The sequence below is a fragment of the Gorilla gorilla genome, chromosome 5 (genome assembly GCF_029281585.2).
Source record: "Gorilla gorilla gorilla isolate KB3781 chromosome 5, NHGRI_mGorGor1-v2.1_pri, whole genome shotgun sequence".
Lineage (NCBI taxonomy): Eukaryota > Metazoa > Chordata > Mammalia > Primates > Hominidae > Gorilla > Gorilla gorilla.
This window is the reverse complement of record NC_073229.2, coordinates 93,148,712-93,175,379: the sequence shown is the minus strand read 5'-3', so window position 1 is coordinate 93,175,379 and position 26,668 is coordinate 93,148,712. Positions and strand designations below refer to the sequence as shown.

The window sequence follows — 26,668 nt, the reverse complement described above, 5'->3', positions numbered from 1 at the left end:
CTAGTAAAGCGATTGAATCAATAATCAAAAACCTCTCAACGAAAGTCTAGAGGACCAGAAGTCTTCACTAGAGAATTCTACAGTACATTTAAAGAAGAATAAACACAACTAATTCTCAAAGTCTTCCAAAAAATTAAAGCAGAGAGCACTTTTAAACCCATTATAGGAGGCCAGTATTACCTGGATACTGAAATCAGACAAAGATACTATATATAAAAAAAAGGAAAACTACAGACAAATATCCTTAATAAATATTGATGCAAAAATCCTCAACAAAATGCTAGCAAACCAAATTCAGCAGCATGTTAAAAAGTTTATATATCATGACCAACAGAGATTTATTTCTGAAATGCAAAGATGTTTCCACAAATGAGAATCAATCAGTGTAGTACATCACATTTACAGAATGAAGTTCAAAAACCACATGACTGTCTCAAATGATTTTTAAAAAGCATGTGACAAAATTCAACACCCTTTCATGATAAAATCGCTTAATGAACCAGGAACATGAAGAAATTATCTCAACATAGCAAAGGTCTTATATGCAAAACCCACATCTAATATCACACTTTATGGTAAAACAAACAAAACAAAACAAAACAAAAAAACCCTGAAAGTTTTTCCCCTAAGATCAGAAATAAGACAAAAATGCCCTCTCTTGCCAGTTTTATTCAACATAGTACTAGAAGTCCTACAAACAGCAATTAGGTAAGAAAAAGAAATAAAAGGCATCCAAATGGGAAAGGAAGAGGTAAAATTACCTCTGTTCATAGATGACATGACTTTATATGTAGTAAACCCTAAAGATTACACACAGACAAACATTAAAAATCTTGTTATAATTAAAGAACAAATTCAGTGAAGTTGCAGAATGCAAGAAAATTAACACACAAAAATCAATTGTTTCCATACATTATCAATGAACAATCTGAAAGGAAATTAATAAAAGAATCCCATTTAAAAAACATCAAAATAAATAAAATATGAGTAAACTTAAGGAGGAAAAAGAGTTATACATTGAAAACTATAAAACATTTCTGAAAAAAATGAAGGAAGAGACAGATAAATGGAAGGAAATCCTGTGTCCATGAATTAGATGACTTAATATGGTTAAAATGTCCATATTACCCAAAGCAATCTATCCAAATGGTATTTTTGCAGAAATGGAAAAAAATATAAAATTCACATAAAATCTCAAAGAATTCTTGACAGCTGGAGCAGTCTTAAGAAAGAAAAGTATTCTCTATTTTCAAGCTATATTACAAACCTACAGTAATGATTATTTTTAAAGTATGGTACTGGTGTCAAGACAGACATATAGACCAACAGAACAGAATAGAGTACACAAAAATAAATCCTCATGTATATGGTCAAATGATCCTCGACAAGGGTGCTAAGGCTACACAATGGGAAAAGGATAATCTCTTCAACAAACAGTGTTGGAAAAACTGGATATCCATGTGCCTACACCATATAAAAAACAACATAAAATGGATTAAGACGTAAACATAAGACTAGAAACTATAAAACTTTTAAAAGAAAACATAGAGAAACACATTCAAATCATTGAACTTGGAGATGACACCAAAAGTACAGGGAAGAAAAGCTAAAATGAGCAAATAGGACTTCATCAAATTAAAAAACAAAACAAAGTAACTTTTGTGCAGGAAAGAAAACAATGAGTAGAATGAAAAGGCCACCTATGAAAAGGGAGAAAATATTTGCAAACTACGTATCTGATAAGAGGTTAACATCCAGAATATATAAATAACTCCCAAACTTGACAACAAAAACCCAAACCAAATTATCAAATTAAAATATGGGCAAAAGACTTGAATAGACATTTTTTCCAAAGAAGGTACGCAAATGGACAAGGATATAAAAAGATGCTCTACATCACTAATCATAAGAGAAATGCAAATCAAAACTACAATGGGTTATCACCTCACACCCACTAGGATAACCATTATTAAAAAACAAAAGACAGGCTGGGCTGGGTGGCTCATGTCTGTAATCTCAGCACTTTGAGAGGCCGAGGGTGGCGATCTCATGAGGCCAGGAGTTTGAGACCAGCCTGGCCAACATGGGGAAATCCCCTCTCTATTAAAAATACAAAAATTAGCCAAGCGTGATAGTACACATCTGTAATCTCTGCTACTTGGGAGGCTGAGGCAGGAGAATTGCTTGAACCGGAGAGGCAGAGGTTGCAGTGAGCTGAGATCTGCACCACTGCAGTACAGCCAGTGCAACAGAGCGAGACTCTGTGTCAAAAACAAAACAAAACAAAACAAAGCAAAACAAAAAAACCAAAAACAAAAAAACAACATAACAAATGTTGACAAGGATGTGGGAAAATTGGAACCCTGATGCAATGTTGGTGGGAATGTGAAATGGTGCAGCTGCTTTGGAATATGGTAGGCAGTTTCTGAAAAAACAAATAAAAAATAATCCAATGATCTCTCTTCTGAGTATATGTCCAAAAGAATTGAAAGAAAGATCTCAAAGAGATATTTGAACACCCATGTTCATCATGTATAATTGACAATTGCCAAGAGGTGGAAGCAAGCTGATTGTCCATCAATGGAAGAATGGATGAAGAAAATGTGGTATATACATAAACAATGAAATATTCTTCAGCCGTATAAAAACAAAAAAATCTTATCATATGCTACAAGACAAATGAACCCAAAGGATATTATGCTAATTGAAATAAATCAATCACAAAAAGATGAATACTGCATGATTCCACTTACATGAGGTATTTAAAGCAGTCACACTCAGAATCAGAAAATAGAATGATAGTTGCTAAGGGTCAGAGGGAGTGGGAAAAGGGGAGTTGTGCTTTAATGTGTATAGTCTTAATTTTGCAAGATGAAAAGTTTCTAGAGATGTTACACAAGTGCATATAGTTAACATTGTACTGTACACTAAAAATAGTTATTATGGTAAATTTTATGTTTTTTTAACACAATAAAAAATGTAATGCAGTTATAGAAAAATCACCAATGGAGGAGATGGCAGAACTAATAGCACACATACAGTATTGCCAGATAAGATACAACAAAAAGATGTTATGGGTTTAATGGAAGTTAGTAAAGTTACTATAGTCCTTTTCCATTTTTAGATTTATAGTTCATGTAGCTTCAAAAATGAAACTTTCATAAATGTTTTAAGTGAATAGACCGATTTAAATAAGACCAAAATAAAATAGATGATTTCATACAGTATGGGAATTTGGGTACTTTATCAAAATTTTAAAGCTGAATATCTTTGTTTTTAAAACTAAAATCAGTTGACAGCTGCTACAAAGTAGGATTGGGTTTACTTAAAGCTTGAAAGGAGTTAGAATTTCACTGTAGGTTGCTAAGATATGTAGAATCTAGAATTTTAAAAATGCCAAGTGATCAGAGATTTACATTCACTTTTAAAATATCTGACCAAACTAAACCCAGATTTTAAAAAATAATGCACTAACACCACAATATTTTATACTATAAGCTACGCCAATTTGTTATTTCCATAGATAATTTAAATTTCTAATGTTTTCATGAGAAGACATTCTAAAAAGGTACAGAACGTCACAAAACTAGAATATTCCATTGCAAAGTGAGAATTAAAAAGGAAGATTCAAAGTTGAGGTCCTAAACCTAAGGACATGAGCTCTGGAGAGAGCTGACTGCTTCAGGTTGATTGCTTTCAGCGTGCATTGGTGTAAAAGTGATTATGTCTTCAATTTTCTATTATTTCCAATACTATTTTTCTATTCATTTTTACTTTTTATAGCATTAGGAATTCAAATGAGCTCCATTTCCTGAATATATAAAAATTTCAGCCTCATTTATCTTAATTAGGTTAGTGTACTTGACAAGAAATTCATTTGATTTTTGCATTATTGAAATTTGTTCCTTTCTTTAAAAATAATTTTGTAATAACTTTCGGTTTATGAAGACACTTTAGTTTTCATTCATCTGTATTTTCCTTTATTCCACTATAGTGGAATTTACATATAATTTTATTAGTTCTTTTATAATGTCTTTAATGTTAATCATTACATAAGATGCATTTTTTAAGGGACTACATTTTTCATGTCTTAACAGGATAACGACATACTGCTCACATACTCAGAACTTTCATGGCTTTCCCACAAAATTGGAAGCTGAACTTATTAAATGAATCAGATAAATGATTGTTTATAACCATTTATTGATTTCTTGGCTTGAGTATATCCAAGTATACTTGGATATACTTTTCTATTTCCTTAGAGATTATTTCCTTAAAATAAATTCTTAGAAGTAGAATTGCTATATCAATGACAAAGCACTTTTAAGGCTCTTGGTATTGCCAAATTGGCCTCCAAAAATGCTATAAAAGTAAGTTAAAATTCTCAGAGCAGTTTATGAGCTTGCCAAGATATGGATGTTTTCTAATTCCTTAATGTGAATGTGGTCTGTGTGTCAATATCTCACTCTCTCAAAGGACCCTCTGAACTGGGCTGGACATGCACATAAGTGGTCATGGGGGAATGGGAGGTGTGACAAACTCAAGCCTTGGTATTGACAGCCTGGGCTGGGGCCACCAGGCCAGCCCCAGTGCTCCCTGAAACTGCCCACACATAGCCACCCACTCTAGCTCTTACAAGATTTTCTGCAATGGATACAGATATACTCATGTGCTATCATGGAAGTCTATGGTTTGTATTGATAAAATAATAAATAGTAACAGAATAGAGGGAATGAGATATAGTAGAAGAGTCCTGGTTTTAGCAAACAAGATAAGTTGTATTATAACTCAGTTACCTAATGGACATATAATCTTACGCAGGTCACCTAAGCGATAAGGATCTCAGTTCTCTTATCTATAAAATGAGAGTTCTAGCTCACACTAAACCCTAAAAGACCTTACAGCATTAATATCCTATGGTTCTATACATTTTTTTTTATGGAGTCTTGCTCTGTCACCCAGTGCTGGAGGGCAATGGTGGGATCTCTGCTCACTGCAACCTCCACCTCTGAGATTCGAGTGATTCTACCACCTAAGCCTCCCAAGTATCTGGGACTACAGGCACACACCACCATGCACGGCTAATTTTTGTATTTTTAGTAAAGACGGGGTTTCACCATGTTGGCCAGGCTGGTCTTGAATGCATGACCTCAAGTCATCCACCCACCTCGGCCTCCCAAAGTGCTGGGGTTACAGGCGTGAGCCACCATGCCTGGCCCATCCATATTTTCTATCTATAAGAAATTATTCTGAAGAAGGAAGTTGAGAGGCTGAGAAAAGCACATATTTAGTTTGGACTTCATCTGAAGCATATTTCCTTCAGTTGAAGTAACAATCTGAATCTACTTAACTTTAAAAGGGAAGACAATTGAATAGTAAAATAAAAATTGCAGTTCGAGGGACAGTTGAATGTATATTAGGGCTAAGAGAAGAAGAGAAATATCTCAATAGAAGAGAGAGCCAACATGTAAAATTATTTTTGTCTTTGTATGAAGGACAATTTCTAAACTATATTTATTCAAAGCATTACAGCAAGTCCTCCTTCATAGTCTCTATGAGAAAAATTATGAAAATTATTATACCAAAATATACCATTTCTGGAAACCTAACAGCAAACCTACTCTTATTATTTCTGTGTATAACAAATGTGGCTTCACATATTTCAACAGATAATTAGTAAAATCCTCAACTAGGAATATATTTTATAAAAATTTGTAAATAATGACTGAACACATAGAATGAATTTGTACTTTTTATGTTGAATAAGAAGATCTTTCCTATTGAGTTCAATTCACACAAACTTATATAGTAAAATTACAAAATACACATATTTTAATCCTCTGGTCCTAAAATATTTTCATAGTACAAACATTAAACTTCTGTGTGCTTTATTTTTAAAGATGTCTTATATAAGATATTCTATCAGATAGAAAAATTAATTATTACTGCGGTGGCTCATGCCTGCAATCTCAGCACTTTGGGAGGCCAAGGCGGGCAGATCACGAGGTCAGAAGATCAAGGCCATCCTGGCTAACATGGTGAAACCCCATCCCTACTAAAAATACAAAATTAGCCCGGCGTGGTGGCGGGCACCTGAAGTCCCAGCTATTCGGGAGGCTGAGGCAGGAGAATGGTGTGAACCCGGGAGAGCTTGCAGTGAGCCGAGATCGCGCCACTGCACTCCAGCCTGGGCAACAGAGCGAGACTCCGTCTCAAAACAAAAAATTAATTATTACAGAAAAAAATCCTTGACCCTTTATTAAGAACTGTTCTGAGAGTTGCGATAGCAGGGGAAGTTTAAAAGAATTAATACAGTACTGTTAGCAGGGACGCTGCTCAGTAAATATTTGCTGAGTGACTGTAGAAAAAAGAATCACCCTTGTTCATTAAGAAGTATATTTTCATTTAGCAGACCTATAATTGGCGCAGTTACTCATGAGACTTTCTGGAAGAATGTTTTGAAAAGGAGAAAAACAAGCTCGAGGGTACTTAGTGGTCACATTATGTTACTATAAGAGATAAAAGAAAATGAGAAGTAAACACTAGTACTTCACCTTTCTAAGAGTACTTAACAAATATTTCATCCTGAGCATTCTATTGTCCTTATATCTGGTCAATGATCTAAGCACTATTTAGTTGTCCTATAGACATTTACTAAATTACTTTATGGATACAAAGAATGTACAGGTAAACAAATTTGTAATTCTTATACAGAGGTTATTAAGGACTTCAATCTAAAGAATATGTAGAAACTTTCTGCAATGAAAATATAATTTCTGAAGGTGAAAAAAATTTTAAGTTCAATTACCACATTTTACTTATTAAAAAAAGTCAGTGACTTGCCCAGTGGTCTATCTGAATCCCTTTATGTTACAGGTGGCATCAGGGGAGCCAGTGCATAAGACTAGTCTCTACTATATCCATTAAATCATCCATAATGTATCCATTAATCTATCCACAAGCTGTAAGAGACAAACTGCCTCTGTCATGAAATTTTTTTTTAAGTTGAAACACTAATTAAATACTTCGTTTTCATTTTACAAAAAAGGCTGGGATCCCTTGGGAAATTTCCTGAGGAAATTTCCAATTATATTGGCTGCATACATTTATAAAACTTGGAATAACCTGACTTCATTTGTGTAGGTGAGTGAGTGCTATGAGATTATATGGAACAAGATTATCATAATGCAACATTGCTGGACATCTAGGAGGGAAACTAATCTAAAAAATTTATGTTGAATATTTCATTTGTATTCACTATGTATCTCAAGAGCAAATAGGGAGAATGTAGCACATAAATACGTTTCTATTTTAAAGTTGAACTGAAGGCACACAATTACTAAGTGACTGGACAAGTTTATAAAATTCTCGACATGTTTAATTGAAATGAAAACACAAGTCACCTGATTTTAAGTTAGTGTCTAGAGTTCTTAAAATATAAGCTTTATATAAATGAATTCCCTGTTGAAATAAGTGACTAACTTTGATTATCTGAACATTTTTAACTTTAGCATATCTCTCCTCAACATCAAACACAAAGATATAGGCAGTGTAACTATGAGTAAATTTTAATCTGTGAGTAACTGTAAATACCAATGAGTTTTAATAAAACCACTGGAAAAGTTGAGAGTAGACTTTTTTGTTTTCAAACTTTTTTTCTTAGCAAAACACAAACACAAATAGATCCAAATTGAGGAAGTCTAAATTCTATTCAGAGGAGAAGGGAGGTAAATAAATTTCAACTTCCCATGGCTGTCTCTATGGTTGAAGGAGACCCTGCATGACAACCACAGGGGCTCTGGATGACTCTCTACCTATATTAATAAGGTGCTTCACGTAGAAAGATTTTCTCTAAAGATTCAAGCCTAATCACTGCTGCTTCCTTGGGTGATTTTTTTTTCATCTGCACTGAACTCTAATTGTTTTTATTTATTAGACTATTTGTTTTGTCCGCAGTATAACTGCACACATCATTTATATTCTTTCCTCTCCAAAAATGTAAAGCTTTATTTATGAGGGTATAACAAAGAAGTCCAACTGTGATCGTATTTAACTAAAACAACTTTATCTCTATCTTCCAAAATGAGGTGATGTGGAGAAACAGGTCACTATGAATGATAACATCACAATCCAAGTAGATGTGAATGATGTTTTCTGTGAGATTTGGTATAGTAGATAAGACAGTAAAGCAAATAAGTTAGTTTTGGTAGAATTACTATTTGTAATTGCTTTTAATATCTGGGAGGAAAGAAATTAATAGATTTCTTCCAGAAATAGTCCTCTAAATAAACAGCAACATTTTTTTTAAAAAATGTAGCTGTAATTGAAAATTTATTTCAAAGCAAACTAAGATCTTGTGCAAATAAACAATACCATGTTTTCCCAGTCATCATGACACTCCTTTAATTTCATGTCATGTTGATGAACAGTACCATTAAGTACAACTAAAGGGAGAAGACAGATTAATTTTACAATGACCCATTCTATTATAGACACTTGTGATTTTTCTTTTCTTTTTTTTTTCAGTATCAAGGCAAGGCATTATCAGTTACAAAAGAATTTGCAGGGCTACAATCAGACACCAAAATTATCTTTTCTAGTTGTTTTGAAATGCATAATTGCTAATAGTCTGTTCATTAAATTTGTATTTTCTATTTCATTTAAGAAAAATCCCTTCATATTATCACAGCTTGTTTGACTATTTTTATAGAATGAGCTATAATCACATTTTGGAATAATTTACAAAATTACAACAGTTTATTACTTTGTAGCTTACCTCAAAGTGGGCAAAATTAGATCTAAGTTTTTGTATAGGACTGCGCCAAGAACAAATACAGATGATTCATCTAATTCTAGAAAGAATAAAATTTGAAGTATTAGCAAACAGCAAGAAAATACTATGTCTTATAAAACTTTAATCTGCTAATTACAAGATAATTCCAGTACTTCCTTATGCAAAGACAAAGCCTGGTAAAAAGAAATGCATTCCTAACCATGCACATTAATGGTAGCTCTCAAAGATGTGTTTTCTATAGTTTTGCATCACGAAGGAAACTTCCTTTACCAGGTTGAGACAAGAAGCTGCCTTAGTCTCCATTTGAGAGTTTAATTTCCCAACGATATCAGAAAAGAGAGCCAATTCTCTTTTGGATTTTTGCCTTTTAAGGTCGACATCTGCAAAAGTGAGTACGATGTCACTTTTGAAAAGAGCCATTAATTTTAAAGGCTATTAAAAATGTTCTAAAAACTTAATTTTTTCTCAAATTTGTTTTCTTTTAAACTTTAAGTTCAGGAGTACATGTGCCGGTTTGTTACACAGGTAAACTTGTGTCGTGGGGGCTTGTTGTACTGATTATTTTATCACCCAGGTATTAAATTTGTTTTTGTATGCCAAAATAATATCTTCAAACCAAAGCAAATTTTAATGAGGCAGAAATAAAAATGACATTGCATGGAAAATACAACACATTTCAATACCTAAAGGTAAAATATTAGTCCACATGCTTTATACGGGTATAAAACCATGAATATTGAAACTTGACCATGTCAAACTCAGGTCGATAATTTGCACTTGTATATTTTTCATACTGTAATAGACTGTTTTCTTCAGTAAATTTTCAGAGACTCTGAAACCGAGAATAAGTTGTCCATATTTAGAAAATTAGTTTAAAATAATGATTACAGACTATTTCTAAACCGTTTAATGTATGAAGATTTATACCTAATTTCTAATTAAATGACCTTATCAAAAATGTCTTGTTCAAGCTCATATTATTTCAGATATTTACCTTTTGATGACACCGGAGTGAAAATGCTTTTTGGAATTACTACCCTATCTTCTGAGTTTCTTGCCCAGTCAACCATTCCCTTTCGTCCTTTCATTGGAAAGTTGATGTCTGTTAGAACAGAGGCTGCAGGAAGCTTCTGAATACTAGCCACTATTAAAAAAGAAATAATAATTTCAATTAAACTTGCTTTACATTTTAGTGTAATCAGTGTTGATCAAGGTAAATTTTGCAGTATATTCAAAATAAAATTTCAAGTCAAAATTGTATTTATCAGAGCAACAAAATAACTTACGTCTTATTAGACAAAATTTCTCATTAAAGTTGCTGAATTTTACTTATCAGTCTTAGTTTTTGTTGCTTTCAGTGGGTATCATACAATGGTGGTCAATAATGGAGTGGATATTCTGAGAGTATTAACAGGCACTGCTATATTGATTGTTCATGGTTGGTCTCCATTTTAATTGTTAGAAACTCATACTGTATTTTTTAAAAACGTTTTGATTAACAGACTTGACTAATGGATTGAAATTTGCATTTAAACCTGAATTTTGTCTTAAGAAGAAATTTTCTGCATTTTCATTTGAACACTGTCTTTGGAACAAACTTTTCGTGGATTAGATAGGGTACCCTGAAGAAATGGAGAACAAAGCCATATTACTTTGGGAGATAGAACTGTCAGAATCTATATAATAAAGGTACCAATAATGTCAGAGTTGCAAAACCAAAATAATATGTAGAAATAGTGATCAAATAGATTAATAATAATTCTTAAAACTTCTCTCTAAAATTGAAAGTAAAAATGTGTGTGTATAAATATATATATATAAACAGAGAATTGTGTCCTTAATACCAATAAATATTATAATACATATCAGAAAATGTATGAATGATAAGTTTAGTAATACTTTAATATATTTTATTATATTTAATAGTTATATACAAATTTATATTACATACAAATTTATAATGTGTAATAAAACTATGATGATAAATACTCCAGCATGTCTAGATTATAAGCATTTTCAATAATGAAGTGTAATTTGTAAAACTTTTGGATAGGTCCACACTTGTTCTATATCATATTTTCAAGTGTCCCTTGGAGAATTTATATGGAAACATGATGCAGACAATTGTAAAAGCTATTGCAATTGAAAAGCTAAAGTAAAAATTCATTGGCTGGGTGCGGTGGCTCACCCCTGTAATCCCAGCACTTTGGGAGGCTGAGGTGGGTGGATCACGAGGTCAGGAGATCGAGACCATCCTGGCTAACATGGTGAAACCCCATCTCTACTAAAAATACAAAAAAATTTAGCTGGGCGTGGTGGTGGGCATCTGTAGTCCCAGCTACTCGGGAGGCTGAGGCAGGAGAATGGTGTGAACCCGGGAGGTGGAGCTTGCAGTGAGCTGAGATCAGGCCACTGCACTCCAGCCTGGGCAACAGAGCAAGACTGCGTCTCAAAATAAATAAATAAATAAATAAACAAATAAATAAATAAATAAATAAATAATTCATTACACTCCTCATAAGTGAATTTCATTTAAAAATTTGTAATTTAAATCAGGAGGATGAAAATTAAGAATTTAACAATATTAGTTGTATAAATATATTACTGCACTACTTAGTTTCAAATTAAATTGGTTATGTATTAGTATATCACATTAGTGAAATTGTACTTTATTAAAGTTCTTTCAGGTGATTAGTCAATCCATTATCAGCATAGGATGGTATTTCATTTATCCTCTAATATGACATACTAAGCTTTAAAAAGTACTTTGTAAGTAATGTTAAAAGAAAGAAGGTACTGGGTAACACATAAATAAATTATAGATGTTAAATGCTGTTTCGGGATACCAGCTCTAATATAGTTTCTTTAAATTTTAAAACAATATACTTTTTGCAGTCCATAAATAATCCAGTTCATCTTTCCTGCAGGGTCCAAATCCCTGCTGTATACAGATGAGCAGGTCAGCAAGTTAGTAGGATATTCTTTCTTGAGTCCTCTAAGCATTATTCAATGTGTAGAATCAAGTGTATCTACTGTTATATGCCTTAACTCTAACTTTTGATGTCTTGGGGTTTAGAGGAAAGTTATTTCACTTCTTTGCTCCAAAAACTGCTGAAAAGAAATAAAGATTTTCTGACTGCCATACAACTAGTTTCTATTATAAAAGAGAATAAAAGATACATTATTCGACCCTGAGGTCTAATAATTTCTCTGTCTCTATACACATTAGATGGAAAACAAAAAACAAACAGAAAGGCATAACCAGTGGATGATATTCTGTATGAACCATACATCACTTTACTCATAATAAATGCTCGTCTAATACCATATTCATAAATCCATAAATTGATATAGTTGTACATGCATGGGTCTTACTTTATGAAATACACTCATTCTTCAGTTAGAGGTACATTAGCTGTTAAATTATGATTATATAAACTAGACTGTACTTTTGAACACAGTCTAGATTAAAGGAATGGAAAAATCAATTAGGGTCACTAATTTATGCAATAAGTCCCTTAAATTGCATAGTTTTCAGTGTGAGAAGTGAAAATAAACACGTATTTATTAACTACAGTAGGAATGTAATGGAGGTTTTTACTATTATAAGTATGTACACATTCTAAGTGGTTTGAGATGTTTGCATGGATGGTAACTAAGATCCTGAAATATGTCTCTGTTTCTTAAGGTATTTTATTTCATTTTATTTTTAATTAGAAAATCAAAATAGTGTATAATTATCATGTAAAGCATGTTGTTTAAAATATGTATACATTGTGGAATAGCTAATTTGAGCTAATAGCATAAGCACTACCTCACATACTTTTCATTTTTTGTGTGGTGAGAACACTTAAAATCTACTCTCTTAGCAAAATAGTTCTTAAAGTAGTATGAATCTTTCAATAAATCCATTACGAAAAGTATATACTTTCATACACTGATGAGATTCAAATTATATCTGTGAAATTATCAATATACATGTTTTTACAAATATGAAATTTAAAGTTATACATATTTACCTCTATGCTAGATAGGCAGATGTCTAAAATAGCAATGTGGTTCTTTATGATCCCTTAGTAATAGATGAGAAAACCTATTTCCATGTAGCAAAGGTAATTTATAGATGACTTTTACTTCTTTTTCCAGTTTTTGTACAAGACACTAGATCAATCCGACCTTCAATCCCTTTCCTTCTTCAGAGTTTAACTGTCAAAACACTCAGGTAAAATTTTGGTGCTGTTAACATCTTTAGGGAAATAGGAAGCTCATATGTTAAGTGAATACAAAAGAGGTAAGATTTAAAAATGTAATGCCTTAAACTACATGTAAGTAAATACGTGCCTCATGCTGATAAAGGGACATAAACAAAAAGCATAAGTGCATAATCTATATATCCTGCTTCTGTAACAATTCCTGAATTAAAACCAGTCATTGTGGGTGTTTAGAAGATGGGGCAGCTTTCCTCAAACGTTGAAAAAAAAGCCTTTCTTACAGAATATTAAAGTACTTAAAATAAATCTCAAAGGACTCGGTGTCCCTGAACAAATACGCACATCTTGAGTGCTACAAGAATTATCCTAAATTCACTGTATCGTGTTTTCATTACAACACTAGATTTGATTTCCTATGCAATAAAAATAGGTGACTCATCACTGATAAACCTTAGAGAAAAACCAGCTGCACTTCCATTTTGCAATTTTAATACTTTCATTTTGAATTTGGATAGGCAGCATAAAATTCCTTTGAGAGCATCATGTCTTTTATTGGCCAAACTTTCAAACGATTCAGGTTCAGTATAGATTTTTGTTCATCAGAAAGCATAGGGAATTTTTGCAGATAGGTTTAAAAGCACATGAGCTGTTTTTCTTGGTAACCAATGAGCACTCCTTTGATACATCAAAGCAGGATAATAATTCTAACCTTTTCCCTGAGGGAAATAATGAAATTTTGGCCCTTTGGCTGTATTGAGGTCCTGGAGGATGAGGATTCTGTCTTATTCATCCTGGTTGTGAGTGGTTCACATACAAATTGGAGGTAATTTGATGCATCAGTTGCATTACAGACAAGAATGGAAGGCATGTGAAAGAAAAAGTCTAGGAGTGAGAATGGAAGAGTGGATGGATGAAGGCTGTAGGGATGAGCAAATTGGACAAAGACCAAAATATGAGAACAGTGGTCACTAGAGTAGCTCACACAGACTTATGATCTGGATCCAATATTCAAATCCCTGATTTTTTAGGGTAAGCATTTATCCTAGATTTTACAGATCTGTTCTGGTTTACTCCTGCTGCTTTGTTTTTGTTTTTGTTTTTGTTTTTTTGAGACAGAGTCTCGCTCTGTCGCCCAGGCTGGAATGCACTGGCGCCATCTCACCTCACTGCAAGCTCCGCCTCCCGGGTTCACGCCATTCTCCTCCCCCAGTCTCCGGAGTAGCTGGGACTACAGGCGCCCGCCACCACGCCCGGCTAATTACTCCTGCTGCTTTGTATACTTTTATAGCATCCTCTATCAGTCTCAAAAGTTTCAGCTTGAAAGATAAATTCCATGTTCATCTTATAAGTTGTGCGACTGAGCAAATTGCCTAAACTCTCTGTACCTCAATGTCTTTTTCTGTAACATGAGAACAATATTATCTATCTACCTCACTGAGCTGTTGGAGAGTAAAAATGTTACTATCAAGAGCTGAGAATAGTTCACCTAGAACAGTGTTTGGTGCTTGAATGGTGCCATGTCACTGTTGTCTATTATTACTAGAGCAGGTTTTCCAGTTATCAAATCCAAGAGAACTACCCCACAGTGTGTCCACATCATTATAACATATTTGACTATGTAGCATACATTATTTTTTGGTTGTCCTTCAGTGATCCTAGGCATGAGATTATATATTCAAAACTTATGTTGATTATATTCATATAACAAAAGGCAGGAACTGCACTAAAAATAAATAGAGCTTCTCCTTTAGTACTGAAATGTACCACCTGGGAGTTACGTAAGGGTTCCTTTTTACTTAATCTTCTTTTCTTTCTTTCTTTCTTTCTTTCTTTCTTTCTTTCTTTCTTTCTTTCTTTCTTTCTTTCTTTCTTTCTTTCTTTCTTCTTTCTCTTTCTTTCTTCCTTTCCTTTCCTTTTCTTTCCCTTTCTTTCTCTCTTTCTTTCTTTCTTCTTTCTTTCTCCTTCCTTCTTTTCTTTTTTCTTTCTTATAGAATCTGCCAGAGGGAAGGGGCTGCCTTATTTGGGTACACAAGATCAGCCAGGTTAAAAAAATATCTTGCCTCAATAGAGTGAGAGAATCACTGCATCAAGAATGTCAAATTCTGTATTTCCACTGCAGCCAAGACCATAAACTGCAAAGAGCATTTCAAAAGGATTGCATTTAAGCATCAGGCTAAGTGGTAAATGCAGTAACTCAAGTTCCACAGCACTCAGTTGATTAAAGGAAGCACTCATGCAATGGCACCTCATCACCATAAACAAATGTTGAAGGGGATACAAAATAACTTTAAAGGCTGTCTTAAAAACTGTCCTTTTTATTGTGGCCTTATACTGATGTTTTCAATATATTTGAAGTTGCATCATTTTTCATGTTGATACAGAGGGAACAACTTACAAATGGAACCTTGTCTCATCAATAGTAGAAAATTGCCCAGTTATCAAAATGGAATTGCTTGTGGAAAACATCACTCAATATCACTAGATGGTCACCTGTACTGTTTTGAAATTCTGTAAGAAAAATATAGGGTCAGGAGAGAACGATGCATTGCCTCAGTGTGTTAGAAAAGCATCTATTTGTTTTGTTAGTGTATCCATAGCAAGCACACAGGGACTGAACTGAATCTACATGTAGTATTACCCCCTTGGCATTAACAATTTCTTTTTAAAACATGACTTATACATTTACATAGCAATGCTAAGTACCTTGTAAAATACTAAAGGCATCTGGAAGGGAAAGGAAGGATAGCTAACATTTATTGAACACTTGTATGACTCTGGTAATCTTCATTCATTTCTTACTTCATTCAACAGTATTTACCAAATGCCTCCTCTGTGCTAGGCACTGTTCCTAGCACAGCATTTGGCCAAATGCTTTACACATGATATCTTAGTGTATTAGGCTGTTCTCGTGTTGCAGTAAAAAACTGCCTGACACTGGGTAATTTATAAAGAAAAGAGGTTTAATTGACTGTCAGTTCTGCAGGGCCATGGAAGCTTCAGGAAACTTACAATCATGGCAGAAAGAGAAGCAAACATGCATGTCCTTCTTCACGTGGCAGCAGAGAGAGAAATGAATGCCCAGTGAAGGGGGAAGTCCCTTATAAAATCATCAGATCTCATGAGAACCAATTAATTATCACGAGAACAAGATGGGGTGAACCACTCCCATGCTACAATTATCTCCACCTGGCCCCTCCCAGGACACATGGGGATTATGAGAACTACAGTTCAAAATGAGATTTGGGTGGGAACATGGCCAAATCATATCACTTAGTTAACATTTAAAACATCATGGCCAGGCATGGTGGCTCACATCTGTAATCCTCACATGTTGGGAGGCCAAGGCAGGAGGATCCCTTGAGCCCAGGAGTTCAAGTCCAGCCTGGGCAACATAGTGAGACCCCATACGTAAATATATATGTATTTGTCAGGCATAGCATTGCACACACAGCACACACAGCCTACTAGGGAGGCTGAGGCGGGTGGATCCCTTGAGCCCTGGAGGTCAACGCTGCTGTGATTGTACCACTGCTCTCCAGCCTGGGCTACAGAGTGAGACTCTCAAAAAAAAAAATTCCTACGAGCTATCTTTATTAGCAACATCTTTATCATTATTATCAAGATGCTCATTTTACAAATGAGGAGGCACACTGTGATTTTGCACTGTGTGGTGCAATGTGATTTTATGTATTAAATTGACAGCAAATTTATTTTGCCTCATTGTAACATTTTCTACTATGTATAAAAGACAGACATAATGATTTCATCTGAGAAATAAAATTCTCACTTATCAATCAGGAGATCATAACTATACCAGCAAAGAGTGGTGGTTATCAAAAGGGGAAATACATATATGCTCAGTTTAATTTGCCTAGCACAATCTTTATGTTCTAACATTTCTATGAAAAATCGTATTTTAGGATTTTGCAACAGTGATCTATAAGAAACATTCAGTTATCTACACAGACATTTCTGCTAGTCCTCTGCACCCTACTCTCCTCATCTATTATTATCTCTTTCCCAAAAGGCTGGGATTGAAATGTTCAGAACAGAGAAAAAGAATAGGATTGCTGGAGAGTAACATGTAGCCATCACTTCCCTGGAAACAAAGCAGCTTAGGAGGGCATCTCCAAGGACCACAGTGCCTGAGAGAGTTCTAACAGCTCGATCTCCACCGTCACCATTACATAGGTTAAGATCTCCAAGTTCCAGAAGTATCCTCACACAGAGCTTTAGATGGGAAACATTCTTCACCTTAGGAGTTTATACTTAATTTTTAAAGAGAAAGATTCTTTGATACTCAAAAGTACACAGACTAAAAGGCCAGTCAAGAAAGTAACTATGTAGCATTTTATGTGTTCATTTTTGAACTTGTTAGTTTTTAATAATGTAATATGTATATAGAAACTTTAAATACTTAGCTATTTTGCATATTCCTTTTAGCATAGAAATGGTAAATAAACTTGTAAATTATTTGTGACTCATCAACTTCAAATTCTTGTGGGTTTTTTTTTTTTTTTTTTTTTTTTTTTTTGTCCATTAGTCATTTCAAAGCCTGGGCATCTCTGGGTAGTGGGGCACATTTTTGCCTTTTGCTCAAGGGCTCTTTGCTAGACTTCAGTGCTCTCCATTGAGGAATCCCTCAGCTTCCTCTCAGGCCACTCCTACTTTCTCAGCATTTAATAATGTTGGTATACAGGGTGAATCCACAGCCATATACCCAACTCTTGTAAGTTTTATTGGCATGCAGCCACACCCATTCACTTACATATTGTGAAAGTTGTCTGAATCGAAATGGAGTCACCTGTGTGAAAGAAAGAAAAGAGAGAGAGAAAGAAAGAAAGAAGGAAAGAAAGAAAGAAAGAAAGAAAGAAAGAAAGAAAGAAAGAAAGAAAGAAAGAAAGAAAAAAAGAAAAAGAAAGAAAGAGAGAGAAAGGAAGGAAGGCAAAAACCTGACAATAGAGTGGGGGAAAGCGATGAAGACAGGATTCTGATGCATAAATGCCTGATAATAAGAAGAATCACAAAAGCCTACAAAACCCACAACGTTACACAAAGGTCACTAAGACTTTACACAAAAATATGCTGCTGCAACAATAGCTACCCAGCAACTGTCTGTCTAACCTCAGACTGGCATCACTCTCATTATTGATCCTCATATATAAATATAATTATCTCAAAACAATTATGTAGGGCTGGGCATGGTGGCTCACGCCTGTAATCCCAGCACCTTGGGAGGCCGAGGCGAGCGGATCACGATGTCAGGAGATCGAGACCATCCTGGCTGACACAGTGAAACCCCATCTCTACTAAAAATACAAAAATTAGCCAGGTGTGGTGGCACACGCCTGTAGTCCCAGCTACTCGGGAGGCTAAGGCAGGAGAATGGTGTGAACCCGGGAGGCAGTGCTTGCAGTGAGCCGAGATTGCACCACTGCACTCCAGCCTGGGCAACAGAGCAAGACTCCGTCTCAAAAAAAAAAAAAAAAAGAAAAAAACAATTATGTAATCTTCCTCATTTTTCCTTTAAAAACCATTATCTTCCTTTACCATTCTGAATATGCACATAGTTTACTATGGCATGCTAATTCTCATTGCAATGCCCATTCATGAATAAATATTTTTCTTGTAGAGAGCCTCTCTCTTTTTGTTATTTAGATTGACAATGTTGTTCCTGTCTGCTTTCATGCTACAATGGCAGAGTTGAGTAATTGCAATGGAGACTATGTGGCCCATAAATCCTAAGATATTTACTATCTATCCCTTTACAGAAAAAGCTTGCCTACATCATCTTAGACATACGGTAGCCCTCCCCTTATCCACAGAGGATATGTTCCAAGATCTTCAGTGGATCTCCAAAACCATGGATAGTACCAAACTATATATATAAAATTTCTTTTTTCTTCTTCACAACTTCAAGGATAAAAGATTCATTCTTATCATAGATCTTAGCAAACTAAACATATGTTTTTTTTCTTTCCTTATTACCTTGGAAACTTTAACTTTTTTCCTTAAAATAAGTACTTTGTTCTTTCTCTTTGGCATATCCACTTGCCAGTATCACTACTCTTTGGAGCCATTATTAAGTAAAATAAGGGTTTTACACAAGTACTGCTATACCTTGATAGTCAATCTGATAAACATGCTGGCTACTAAGTGACTAATGGGGGCATAGAATAGACAGTGTGGACATGCCAATCAAAGGGATGATTCACATTTGGGGCAGGATAGAGTGAGATGGCATGAAATTTCATCATGCTACTCAATGGCACACAACTTAAAACTTATAAATTGTTTATTTCTGGAATATTTTCATTGAATATTCTCAGATTACAGTTGATAGTGGGTAATTGAAACCAGGTAAAGCAAAACCTTACATAAGAAGGAACTACTGAACCTTGAACAGGCTATTTTTGAAGATGATAATTATTCTTTAAAGAGAAATATTATTTAAAACTTTTTAGTTTTGTCACTTATTTTGTTTTCTATTGAATGCTTATTCTTTTTATGCTACACATAATATAATGGGGAAATGTAAGGTGATTATAGCACCTTCCTTTTAGTTTTCAAGAAGAGTATGTTTTATGGTCTTTTAGAAACAGATCCTTGTAAATGTTCATCTTCTTTACACAAGTAATTCATGATTTCAATCCAAACATGAACACAAAATAAAATGTGGTAGAATTCATTTTTGTATGTTTCTCTGAAGATTAAAAACAAATCAATATGGGAAATGCCTTAGGAAATAAATTCCCCCTCTTTCCTCAGCAAGTAAGATTAAGAACAGCATTCTTGCAGAGGAAAAAGCATTAGATGATAATCAACCAAGTACAAAACAAAGAGCTTGTGTATATACAGCATTATTAACTCACTGTGGTGTGTGTGTGTGTCTGTGTATTCATGATATCATATTTGATACTCAAGGGTGTTCAAACCTTATTAGAGAAATAAGTCAGGAATCTAAGAGGAATTAGGCACAAATGCAGGCAAAAAGCATCGGGAGGCAACAATACAAGGGCTTCCCAAGACAGCAAATCACTCATTCCCAGAAGAGCAGTGGCAATGAAAAGTGTTATAACTTAACAAAGGAAAAGAGATCATTGTAGACAGAAGAATTCATTCTATACATTTATTTATCCAACAAACCTCTATTGAGCCCCTACAGTATTCCTTGGGCTATCCTAGCAATTAAGAATTTAACAAATGAACAAATACACCTGTGAAAAAAGTCTCCATCCTCATGGACTGGCATAGTATTTGGGGAGACACAGACAAGGAACAAATAAACAAAATGAGATGGAAGGTCAGTAACGATAAATGAAAGACAATGATGGATTCGGCTTGGGAAGCTATACTAAATAGAGAAAGATTTTCATGTAAGCTGACATTTGTGCAGACACCTAAAAGAAGTCAGGTGGGAAGCTACGAAGATATTGAGAAAATGACACAATAGAGCAAGAACTTAGGAAAGACCCACTTTTAGAGGATAAAGGGAAATAAATTGGGAAAGATATCACCAAAATAAATGGTGAGAGACAGAAAGAGAGACAGGCAGAGAGAGAGAGAGAGAGAGAGAGAACAACAACAGCACATTAACTTAGAAGGGGATAGTTTAATAATGAGAGGATGGTTTTATAAGAAGTCAAAGGCTTTATAAGGATTATATACAATGAAGAACAGCCATTGGATTCAAAAAATGAAAACCACACTCTAAAATTAGTTTTAGGTTTAAATCATGCTCTATAGCATGAGTTGACAAACTTCTTTCTACAATGAGCTAAAACAGAAATATTTTCAGTTTTGTGGGCTATCAGGCCTCTGTTGCAACTACCCAACTCTGCAATTATGATGTGAAGGCAGCCACAGACAATTCATAAATAAATGATCATGCAACGAAATATGGTATTTAATCATATAAGCAAAGCCAATATTGAGATTCTTTAATTCAACAAATGTTTACTAATTAGAATCCTTTATTTTCCACTACCAAAGCACTTTCTTCTGCAGTCTTTCCCATCTTACTAGAAGGTGCCACCATGTACTCAGACATTCAAACCACACATCTGGGGGTCATTCTTTACTATTGATTTTTTCGCCCCCTACAACCCACCCATCAACATGTCTTCTTGCTGTTATTTCTGGAACATGTCTCCAATCACTGCATTTCCCTCTGTCTCCATTCCATAACCTGCCAAAAGCCACCAGAATCTCTCAACTGAATTAATTTAAGAGCTGTCTGACTGGCTTTCTTTATTCTATTCCTGCCAATAAATTCTTTCTCTGATAAACCAGAGTTATCATTTTTAAATATAAAGCAGATTATGACTTTTTCTTACTTGAAATAATTCAATGGCTGGCCAGCGCTCCTAGAAAAAAATCCAAATTTTATGCCTTGACCTACAAAGCTCTGCATGGTTTGGCTCTGTACGTCTCTGCAGTCACATCATGCATGGCTGTCTTGTTTGGTGACCATGACTAAGATGCACAGATGTTTTCTACCACAGGGCTTTTTCTTTCTAACTAGAACATTCTTTCCTTGTACTTATCCATGGGTCTCCGCTAAATTATTTTTTCCTTAGCTTGGTCTGTCCTAACTACCCCATACAAAGATATCCAAGCCCCCATTTCTCTCTATTATGTAATTTTTTTTTTACATAGACTTACTCATTTTCTGCCTCCCACACTAGACTTTAAATTCCAAAAGGATAGGCATTTTTCTGTATATTGTTATGTGCTAAGATCTTAGCATATAGTGAGTTTGGTGCAATAACTGTCCACATTTTTTTTAATAGATGAGGTTTACCAAGGGCTTAATTAGAGGCAGTGAGTTTAATATGATCAATTTGTGCCCTGGAGTCAACCAGGACTAGTTTTCCATTTATTTTGTGAACTTTGGAAAGTCATTTAATTGCTGTTCACTTTGACCATCTGTAAAAATCAGTAACCTTTCATTAGGATTAAGTTGGAGGCAGTTAACTCACTCCTTGTACACAGATTCAATTCATGCCAACTCTTTTTTATTCTTCACTTTAACCATTCTCTGCCTTGTATAAAATGCTGTGGAAGATCCAAAATTGAGAAAGAAAGAGTCCTTGCATTTAAAGAGATTACAATGTAGGGAAAGACATACTTCACACAGTATCTTAAATATGGGCATAATAGGGATAAGACATTTTCTTCTTAACTCCAGACCTAATACTAAACTGTCTACTTGGACTTTTTCATTGAATTTCTTCAGGCATCTCAAATGTGATGTATCCAAAGCTTAACTCTGGATTTCCACCCACTCTTCATCAAAATATGCATTCCCTGTGTAATCTTTCCCATTTCCATAAACAGCACCTCTATCGACTTTACTCAAGCCAGAAATCAGTGTTACCCTTGACATATCTATGTCCTCCTTCTTGAATCCAATTCATCATTGTACTTACAGTTTCACTTCTAAAACGTAGCTTAAAGTTGTCTTCTCATGCCCACCTTGACTGTCACACATTAGGCCATCAGACCCTATCTAAATTAAAACAACTCACTCTGTTCCCTGCTTCCATTGTTGTGCCTTTCCTATTCATTCTCCACAATGCAGTCAGCATAGGTTTTAAGTATAAATTGAATCATGTTACTCCCAGGTTTCCTGTTATACTTGTATAAAATAAGAAATTATTTTCAGGGTCTCCCCAACCTGTTCTCTAACTTCTTCCTCTATGTTAGCTCTTGAGCTTTTACATTAACAATTACTCTTCAGTCATACTTTCAGTCTTTCATTTCAACAAACTCCTCTCTTGACTAATTATTATATCGGGTCCTGGTTAGTTTATGGATCTGTAGATACTTACTTCATCTTACTAAAATAAAACAAAAAACAAACACACAAAAAAAGCAAAAAACCCATAGGTCCTATACCTTTTTCAAAATAGGGAGAACTGAAGTATGTGTGCCTAACCAAATATAATTTTTTGAAGAGAGAAAAGGGGTAATAGCAGCAATAGAAGACACCATTTACTAAGCATTTAAATCCTCATACCAGCGAATTACCTCATTTGATGCCACAACACACTCTGAACCAAGCACAATTAATTATATTTTACAGACTAATTTTGGATCATAAGGAAGCAAAAACATATCTTAATGGTATTATAGTAGAAAGTCATGAGCTTATAGTTGGAATTATAAACGAACTAAAGGATGACGATTAATAAAATTAATAAATCAACTCTATATTTGAAAACATCATGTCTTTCCCATATGAAGCAATAGACTATTAAGGACACTAAAGTTCAGAAAATAATTTTGGTCTTTGGATTATTAAACAAACAAATCCTCAAACAAACAATAGCTTACTCTCCAACCCCACAAACACACACTCTATGATCAAATTGAGTGTTCTATTTCACTTTATATAGTTATGTTCTTTTTAACTATATAAAATTTACCAGTGAACACTAATTGAGTTCCACTAACACTAAATGAGTGATGGTTTTGACTCCTTTTAAAACCATCCTCTCATTATTAAACTATCCCTTTCTAAGTTAATGTATTGTTGTTGTTCTCTCTCTCACTCTCTCTCTGTCTTCCTCTCTGTCTCTCTCTCTGTCTCTCACCATATAGTTATATACTTATAGCTATATAAATATATAGTTATAATTTATATATAGCTATAATTTATAAAATATATAGCTATATAATTTATATAATTATATGTAGTATAAAATAAATTTATAGCTATATAAATTTTATATAGCTAAAAAGAGCATATCAACCAATTATAATTTTGTTTCACCTATGTAGTCTAAATTATATTACAAAATAATATATTTGCTTCTCTGTTAAGAAATTATTTAAAAATAAATATTCCATATTTCTAAAATTCTGTGATTTTAAAGATATTTTAGATTTTCAGAATACATTTTAAATACAATAGATGTTTTTGGGGGCAATAAGGTAAGTATTTGGAGTTAGGGAAAATTAAAAGACAAACAATCAGGGAATTAATTTGGAAAAAGCAAAAGATGACTATGTAAAAAGTAGAGAGGAAGGTCAGACTCTGTAATAAAAAGTACAGATTCTTCAAAAGGAGGAAGGTTCATATTTCAAAGAGGAAAACTATAGCTAAATGGATATTGAAGATGCTTACTAAACATTTTATAGTAATAAAGAAAATGCTTTAGTATCTTAGTCTCAATTATGTATTCCCACTTCATTTGAGAAACCTGTTAATAAATTCAATGAGTCAGGTTTTGTCTGAATTCAGAATATATATTTGGGAATATAACCTATTATCCAATATAAATCACTCCCTTATGAACAGTTCGCTTCTACTTTGTAGTCATCAGCTATGCCTTCAATACAGTACTCTCCAGTATAGACAATTATTTACCCCTTAAATCTTGTTATTGTAGGATTCTCAATTCAGTTTAACTTTCATTAAAAGGTATCTTCATTCTTTAACGTAACTTTGAAAAAAACCACCTAACTTTTCCTTAAGCCTATAGTATGAATTTTAATGATATCTAAAACAACTGCATATCTGGTTCAAACACTGATAAATATTTTAGAAGATACACACACAAACACACATTTGTACCTGCTCTCTCATGTAAATATGCCACACGTCAAAAGACCAAATTAAAAACATATGCTAAACTAGCCATATAAGAAATTATTTATATTTCTAAAGTTAAAGCTGTTCATATGGAAAATTTAATTGCATTGCAAAAGAATGAAAATATTTTTGACTATTCAAAAGACTTCAGTTAAGGATAAAAATGAACTAATTCATTTATAAATTTCAGAGAATGTAGCAATACTACAGAATTATTTGATGCATTTATAGAGATAATTGGCGAAATTTTGCAGACCATAGTTGATGGAGTATATGTTAAGGAAAAAAATACAAAATTAAAGCAGAAACTATTGATTTGTATGAATCATTCAAGAGAGCTAGGATCTGACTAATGACAAATAACTACAAAGAAGAATAGCTTTTTAAGATAGCAAAATGCCAAATGCCATTGAAATCTTCATGGGCCCTAACTGCCATTACACCACAGAAGGCAACCATAAAACAGCTAGACAGCACATATGGTTTTCTAGATTGGTCATAATATCTGCCTAGAAGTCTGAGATCTGGGTCTTCTTTGTAAAGTACACAATAAGTATAATATTTATATATTTTTTAAAATGTAGGATACTAAATTTAAGTAGGAACTCTGCAAGTTCCCTAGAGGAGTGGACTGTGGCTGCAAGGGACTGAGTGGCTACTCAGTAACCAAAGTCACATATCAAATCAGTAGCACAGCCCATATTTGGCCTTGTGTTTGTATGTGCTAAATATATGTTACCTTTAATCTTGACAACTATACAGGAGAGATAACTTCCAGAAGGCTAGTTAGTCATGGTACAGTCAAGGTTTGCAGCCAGATGTCTAACTCCAAAGCTAGCATGTTTTAAAAGATACAAAAAGGCATCCCTATTTGCACTGACATAAAAGCACAGTCTTCAATCTGAGCTAGAATTTTTAGTTTTCAAATTCACATGAGTATTTATTTATTTGGAATTCAGTGAAGGAAGCAAAGGAGGAAAGGAATAATTTAGTCCAGATTTCTTGGTATAACCAAACAAAATAAGACTTTTGAAAAGGTGAAATGAAATAGAAAAAGAATGAAAAATTGTTAAAGGGAGTCAATACCTCTTTTCTCTTCACGGGTTATTGTTAAATAGGCAGACCACTATTTCCATAGAGATGATCAATTATTGCCATAGAAACAGTTAAACTGGGATTGTTTTTTATATTTACACAAACTCACAGCAGCATCCTTCTAATTCATTTGAAGAGCAAAATTGAAAAGAAGGCATACAGCATGATAACTTTACTAATTTCAAATCATTGCAATACAAAACCAATAAAAATCAGAAGTAATATTTTATAAAATTCAAAATTTATTTTCAATTGACTTTAGCTTTCACCTTCCCATTTATGTTATTGGTGTGACTCTACCAGATTTTGAAGGAGTTTATCTCAGAAATAACAATGAGCAGGGGAAGACCTATAATTCCAAGATCTTTCATATACAAGGTCTCCAGGGAAATAGAAAGCCACTTGCCACGTAGTTTCCCAAACAGTCTTTTTGCTCAATCCTATTTTTAAAAAAATTTTCCTAAAGTCCTCTGACGATCTCTTGAACTGAGGCAAACCACCAACCCCTTTATGCAACACTTCTCTTTATACCTTCCCTAGGGCACACAGGTCATCAAAAACTTTTTTTGTAGAAACTCAAGCTCTTCATAGAGAATAAAAAAAACTGCCAGAACAGTCGCTCACATCTGTAATCCCAACACTTTTGGAGGTCAAGGTGGGAGATCTCTTGAGTCCGGGAGTTCCAGACTAACCTGGGCAACATGGCAACCCAGTCTCTACCAAAAATACCAAAATTAGCCTGGCGTGGTGGCGCATGACTGTAGTCCCAGCTACTCAAAAAGCTGAGGCAGGAGTATCACTTGAGCCCAGGAGGTGGAGGTTGTAGTGAGCTGAAGTCATGCCACTGCACTCCAGCCTGAGTGACAAATTAAGAACCTGTCTCAAAAAAATAAAAAAAGAAAGAAAGAAAAAGAAAAAAAGGAAAGAAAGGAAAGAGAAGAAAGAAAGAGAGACAGAGACAGAGGAAGA

The 26,668-nt window shown here is 34.1% G+C and overlaps 1 protein-coding gene across 2 annotated transcripts in view; it reads right to left on the bottom strand.

The window, feature by feature from the left end:
• ADGRB3 (adhesion G protein-coupled receptor B3) overlaps positions 1–26,668 on the bottom strand; it is a 755,063-nt gene that overhangs the window by 333,837 nt on the left and 394,558 nt on the right. For both annotated transcript variants that reach the window (XM_019029897.4, XM_019029899.3), the window contains 2 exons: positions 9,789–9,938; positions 8,777–8,852 (listed from right to left, as the gene is read on the bottom strand). In XM_019029897.4, coding sequence (XP_018885442.1) covers positions 8,777–8,852; positions 9,789–9,938 — 226 coding nt within the window. The remainder of the gene's footprint in view (positions 1–8,776; positions 8,853–9,788; positions 9,939–26,668) is intronic.